A 7038-nucleotide genomic window follows, 5' to 3' on the forward strand; every position below is an offset into this window, starting at 1 on the left:
TATATATACTTTATTTAATTTTTCCTGACATAATAACATCTTATACAGGCTAAAGGCTACAGTATTTATATGGCTTACTTATACTAAATACCTGTTAAACACACTCTTTGCTGTTAGATATGGTGACTAAGTTGCCAAAAAATGACAAGTAAAAGCAACATTTTATTGAATTACATAAATGAAAAGACTTGTTGTGTATTATAAAAGTAAGTTAATGTGTTTCGGTACTTTCAAACCTTTGTATTTGTATATATAGACTAAAAGATACAGTATTTATATAGCCTACTGAAATACTTAACTACTTGTTAAACCTACTGTTTGCTGTTAGATGCGGTGACCTTCCATTGACACGGTCATTATTAATTCATCTTTCTGCATCGACTGCCATCTTAAACACAACAGTAGACGTTAGAAGAGCTTTTCTTGGTGTTCTGTTAACAAAATTAGAATCTGTGTTTTAAATTGTTGCCAGCCTTCTTTTACCCAATTTCAGATTTTTAATAGAACAAACACATGGCAGACTCTTGATACTGAACCAAAGTATTAGTTGCAGCCTTGTTAAATGTATATTTTGTGTGCACGCTTGTACGTAAGTTGCTTATGACCACAATAAAAGGCTGCAGCCACTTTGTCCTCCTCCTCCTCCTCCGCCGCCTCCTCTGTGTTTCCCACCCTCCCCCCTTCATCACTGACTGGGGCTCCGGCCTCAGAGGACTTAACACTTTACCCAGCTCTGTCTTTGCCCCCTACGGCTCAGTTGCCTTGACAACTTGTAGGAATCCAAAATACAACCTTGTGGGATGCAGACACAAGACGTCCCCTTCTAACCAGCCAGGGCATCACAGTCACACCTGGTGCAACAGAGTGAGTGTGTCGATAAGTCATCGTGTCTCTCGGCCCAACAGATAACTGCGCTGGAGCGGCAGGTGTTTGACTTCTTGGGCTACCAATGGGCTCCCATCATGATCAACTTCTTCCACATCATCGTGGTCATCCTGGGCCTATTTGGTGTCATCCAGTACAGGTCACGCTACGTCGTGATGGTGAGGGAACAGTCTGTGTTTTTTGTTTTTTTTGGACTTGCAAAAATGTTTCTGTTAAATCTTGTTAGGGGTAACTTAGTCTCGCATTGCAGACCTTCCTGTACAGCCCTGCAGAGAAGGGTCTGGCTATAGTCCACATAGCATTCTGGGATGGGAGAAAAATGTGCTCTGGTGTATTGGCATGTCTTTAAACCAATCCCAGTCGCCTTGGGTGGCGCCTAGTGCAAGACGGACCCCCGGTGCCTCTGCAAAATAGCCTCGGCAAGGAACTTCTCACCTGTTCACAGGTTGTTTTAGTCGTGCAACAGAAATCTCAGATTGGACAGATAGTCTAGCTAGTCCAATCCAGATAGCTGTCTGGATTTACCCTGCAGAGATCTGAGGACCAGGTAACCCTAGTCTTCAGATTGGACAGATAGTCTAGCTAGCTGTCTGGATTTACCCTGCAGAGTTCTGAGGACCAGGTAACCATAGTCCTCAGATTGGACAGATAGTCTAGCTAGCTGTCTGGATTCACCCTGCAGAGATCTGAGGACCAGGTAACCATAGTCCTCAGATTGGACAGATAGTGTAGCTAGCTGTCTGGATTCACCCTGCAGAGATCTGAGGAGCAGAAATTTTGGGAAATACCCTTGTTCACTACTCTAAGAGTTAGATGCAAAGATGTATTACTCTCTAGTGTCTGTAGCATAAGCATAGCATAAAAAGTTGAAACAGCTAGTAAAATGCTAAGGAAATCCACCAATTAAAACCTCTGAAGACCATTATGTGTTATTAACACATTACCGCTCTCTGCCAAAATTAGTCCCACACATAACCCCCTGGAAAATGCCAGATTGGTGTTTTTGTACAAGATGTAATGTTGCAATTAGTGAGCTTTAGAGATGCGTTTTTTGTTGCCTTTGGACAGACCCAGGCTAGCTGTTTTCACCTGTTTCCAGTCTCTATGCTAAGCTAAGCTAAGCTAATTGTCTATATGTTTAACCTACATGAGAGTGGTATCAATCTCCTTCACCTAGCTCTGCAAAAAAAAGTGAATAAGGCTAAACAAATGTCCCAAACTTTCAAACTATTCCTTTAAAATGGAAACTGTCCAGTTATGACCTCATCACACTTGCAATTAAACAAAAAGAGTGGGTTTAAGTCATCAAGAATGGAACCAGTTATTGAAATATGAAATTGTATGATTCAAATTGTTTCATTTGAAGCTTTTTTGAAACAGTAATAGTATGCAGTGTTTCACAAAAAAAGATAAACAATTTAGAAAAAAGTAAGAAAAACAATACACAGTTTTGTGCAGTGGTGCAAGAAGTATTCAGGTCCTTTACTTAAGTAAAAGTACTAATAATCTGCATTGAAAATGTTGCTTAAGTAAAAGTATAACTGTAGGGTTTTGAATGGAATAAAAATATGAATTTGTAAAGTAACTAGCTGTCAGATTAATGCAGTGGAGTAAAAAGTAGAATATTTCTCTCTAAAATGTAGTGGAGTAGAAGTAGAAAGTGGCAAAAAAAAAGAAAAAACTAAAGTAAAGTACCTCAAATTTGTACTTAAGTGCAGTACTTGAGTAAATCTACATAGTTACATTCCACCATTGGTTTGGTGCGACACAAATATTTGTCCTTCTCGCCTCGGATTTATCTTTATGCACTTTCAGAATTAGGACATTTGTGATGAAAGAAATAAAGGAGCCCTGAAGCACATTATTAGAATTGTGAGTTTTATTAACGTTTGTTTGACAATGTTTCTGTTTCCTCAGTACCTGCTGTGGACGATGCTGTGGGTCGGCTGGAATGTCCTTGTCAGCTGTCTCTACCTGGATCTGGGAGGTCTTTCAAAGGTAGGTCTAATGGTCACGGAAGTGTCAGATGATTAGAGACCTGCGCAGCTTCAGCTTCTAAAGACAGTGTTGCACTATTCTGGTCTTCTCGTGTCTCAGGACCTGCAGTCACATGATCAACACTAGTTTGTTTTCAGTCACAGGATATTTAGGCTGTGTCTCATTCCGCATACTTCTATCAGTACGCTGCTAATGTGCTTTTGATTAAACTGATCTTTGTCGATCAAAAAACAGACTGATTCAGCAAGTTTATGGCCTTAAAATGTTTTCAGAAACACGTTTTAGTGAACTGTTTTCGTAAAATACAAGATCGTATTCTGAACGAGCCGCCATGATGGTTGGGTTTCTGTAAATAACATCACAGGGGACGGTCTAGAACTGCTCTTTTATAAAAAGCGCATTGAGATAACTGTTGTTGTGATTTGGTGCTATACAAATAAAATTTAATTTAATGATGCTCAGTTTTGAAATCCAGGAGAAGTCAGACTAACGTGACGCATTCGTCCAATCAGCTGCCGGTCGACGTCGCTGGTCCCTCCCCTTTCCGCCTTGTAGTCCAGATGGTGGAGTAGGTGTGCATGCTCAGATTTATGCTATGAAACAAACTACTACAAAAAATTACCACAAACTACTATTTTCTGGGACTGTTATTGCCACTCTTCATTCTAACCCCAACCGGCCGTCAGACACCGCCTACCAAGAGTCGGGGTCTGGGTCTGGGCCTGGGTCTGTCCCAGGTTTCTCCCTAAAAGGAAGTTTTTCCTCGCCACTGTCGCACTGTTGCTTGCTCTGGAGGGAACTACTAGACCTGTTGGGTCCTTGTAAATTCTGGAGTGTGGTCTAGACCTACTCAATTCAGGTCTAGACCACAACTCAATTCAACTGACAGCCTTTGTTGTGTTTGACTGCTATCTTGTATTAATTTGCTAAAATATAACTCTGCAAGACTTCAGAGAAAAGCCAGAGCCTTTAAAATTAACCAAAGCTGCCGGCTTTTAATAATAAATACACTTTAAGATTCTGTTTATTTACAAATGCTAAAATGAAAAAGGAAATCCAATACTACATTACATTCCAATGAATGCTATCTTCTTTTTAATAAGTATTCACTTATTAAAAAGGGTTGTTGCTTGTTTCCCTTTGTATTAGATTTGCTTTGTTGTGTAACTTGTTACTTTTATTGCTTCTCTGTTTCTTTTTAGTGAATAAATAATTAAAAGACTGTGTTAAAAACTACATATATTTTATTATGTAATAATGTATTAACAGCTGTGTACTACTAACCACATATGGATGTGACATGATTGCTGTCATTGCTCTTTTATTATCCAGTTTGACCGTCAGTCGTAACAAAAAAAGAACATAAATAAACTACTCTAACGTGTCTCTTTCTCTCTCATTTTTTTTAGCAGGATTTTAGAACTTTCTACTGCACAAAGTTCAAAAAGCAGATCTTTAGAAACCTAAGAGCGGAGAAGTTGCCTTCATATGTCTTCTGTCTGTTTCGTCACTGCAGGACAAGGATATCCTCTCCCTGGGAGTATCGTTGCACCGCTCGTGGTGGAAGGATAACGGGCTGAGGTGTGGGAGCGAGGGCCTTCCCTCTGCTGGGTGGCAGGACCAGCAGGACCAGCAGAACCAGCAGAACCCCGAGCTGACCACAGTGATGAGCTGCTGGCTGGAATACCAGTACATAGAAGTCCTGCACTGCATCATCCAGCTTCTCATTTCGGTGAGTCTCTGTCACACATTACTCCACAGTACACGATTATTGCGGATGCCTCTTTTGGACCGCATGTCCGTTACCTAATGCTTACTTTGTGTGGGCATTTTAAACCCCGGTGGATTTCTGAGGACTATGGTTACCTGGTCCTCAGATCTCTGCAGGGTAAATCCACACAGCTACCTAGACTATCTGTCCAATCTGAGATTTCTGTTGCACTAAAACCACTTTTGAACGTACACGTTCCACCAAAACAAGTTCCTTCCGAGGCTTTTACAGCGGCACCGTGGCTCTGCCCGGTGCTTAGCCCCGCCCACGAGGATTGTGATTGATTTAAAGAAATGCTACTAAACCAGAGCCCTGTTTTCTCTCATCATTGAATGCTCTGTGGACTAACCAGACCCTCCTTTGCAGCGCTGTGGAGGAAGCTCTGGCAAAAGCGAGACTAAGTGTTAAACAAATTAAAATTGTTGATAGAATTACTCCATGGTGCTTTTAAAACCTAAATTGAAAGGCGTATTTACCAGTTAATAACATTTTAGTATCAATAAATATGCATCTGCACTCACAGGAATGACTGTTGCCTAGCAACAGCAACTCTAAATTGGACCTGGAACGTTTAAAAATGGCACCACATTATCACACCAAGGTCTAGTGGTGGTAATTCATTCACTGCGATCCTGTATCTCCTCGTTTGTGGCAGTGAGCAAATCAAAGCTTTTGAAGCTTCCATCTCCCTAAATATGAAAGATTTAGTTTTTATGTCACTGCCAGAAACTCCATGCTTGAGATCTCATGGTCCAATTCTTTTTACAAAAGTCTGATGTAAAAACATGACATTTTTGGTACGAACGAGCACAAATTACCTTGCGGGATCAACCAGATGTTGGGACTTTGCTGTAGATAATTACACGGACTGACACTTTATTATTTTTATCCTAATTTCCACTTTTAGTACACATTGGTATGAGTTGGTATGAGGCCTTTTTACACAACAGGTGTTATTAATGACATTAAGAAGCAGATAAATGGAATTATGCCATTACTAATTTCATTATTTAAACTTGTGCTTTTACCACTTTGACTTGTCAAAAGGTCCCACAAAACGTTTTAATGTTATCACCATCAAGATAATGTTTCCACAATAGGATTTGCGATGAATAATGTGCCATTAAAACATAAAAGGAAAAATAACCGAGGACAATTAAAAACCAAACAGATGCTAACTTTACATTAATATTGTGTTAATTCCCATAGCTCCCGGGATTCGTTTATGCCTGCTACATTGTCAGCACTTTCTCAGATGAGGAAGACAGCTGTGAGTATGCTCCTAATCAGTCATGGACATTATAAATATCATTTATGGCAAATACAATTCATTTTTACATACATTATCCTTCCAATTTAAGACATATTTTATCCCCTTAAAGTATAAAAAAATGCTTTTTACAACATTTGCCACCCCGTTTTCGATTTTTACACTGAGGTTGATTTGCTTTGTATTTTTTATTTAAGTTGTTCTTTCTTATTTTAGTTCATTTCTTTGGAGAATTCAGTCATCCATCCAAACCCTCTCAGTTGTTCTTCTAGTGTAAATAAAGACCTGCAGGTAGGTTTGGTGGCATGATTGCCATTACCTTCTATTTTCCACCCATTGTATCGATGCCATGGGTCATCTCATACACAATGTGTGTTTCTATATTTTTGCTTAGATTATAAATAACACACCGATAAAGTGGTCGAGGAAAGCCACGAAGGAACCGAACAGAAGGGAAGGCAACTTTGAAGACTGTCATTGGGACATGGCTTCAACCTGGTTCTCAAAAACTCCTCGTCACAGGTACTGAACCTCACGTGCACAGACACGCTTTGTCTACACACTCTACACACTCTACACACTGTAGAGTCTCCACAGTTCTCCAGTGTCAAGAGGAGAATTTCACCGTATAAAACTTGCAGACCTGTTCATGACGTTTTTTTCTCAGGCCTAAAATGCTGTACATCTAGATTTTAATCTACGTGTGTGTGTGTGTGTGTGTGTGTGTGAATGACATAGAAACCACTAGATATAAAGCACTCAAGTACAAAAGAAAAGTGTGATTTTAAAGATGTAAATAAGTCACAGACTCTTTCTGGTGTTTTGTAAGATGTATAAATTATGAATGTGCCACTTTAGTCAGAAAAAGTGACGATACAAACGTGTGTAGGGACTGATATAACTTAACGAAAAATAAAACTCACACAAACGGCTTGTATTGCGGTGTTGCACACATTTCTTCATTATTAAACATTTATAAAACCAAAATGCTTCTTTTTCCCTACTTCGGATCATTTGTCCTTCTTTTACAAATAACCAACCCTTAGGGCACTACACTGTGGGTGGATTATGAGACAAGGGGGGTCTGGAGCCATCACAGACACACAAACGCCCC

At 39.8% G+C, this 7038-nt stretch overlaps 1 protein-coding gene across 1 annotated transcript in view; it reads left to right on the plus strand.

The window, feature by feature from the left end:
* LOC117948040 (sodium/potassium-transporting ATPase subunit beta-1-interacting protein 3-like) overlaps positions 1-7038 on the plus strand; it is a 10365-nt gene that overhangs the window by 3299 nt on the left and 28 nt on the right. The window contains exons 4-9 of the mRNA XM_034877477.1: positions 906-1043; positions 2803-2883; positions 4400-4615; positions 5864-5924; positions 6141-6215; positions 6319-7038. The exon at positions 6319-7038 is cut by the window's right edge and continues 28 nt beyond it. Of these exons, the coding sequence (XP_034733368.1) occupies positions 906-1043; positions 2803-2883; positions 4400-4615; positions 5864-5924; positions 6141-6196 (552 nt within the window). The 3' untranslated portion in view covers positions 6197-6215; positions 6319-7038. The remainder of the gene's footprint in view (positions 1-905; positions 1044-2802; positions 2884-4399; positions 4616-5863; positions 5925-6140; positions 6216-6318) is intronic.

The sequence above is a fragment of the Etheostoma cragini genome, chromosome 7 (genome assembly GCF_013103735.1).
Source record: "Etheostoma cragini isolate CJK2018 chromosome 7, CSU_Ecrag_1.0, whole genome shotgun sequence".
In the NCBI taxonomy this organism is placed as follows: domain Eukaryota; kingdom Metazoa; phylum Chordata; class Actinopteri; order Perciformes; family Percidae; genus Etheostoma; species Etheostoma cragini.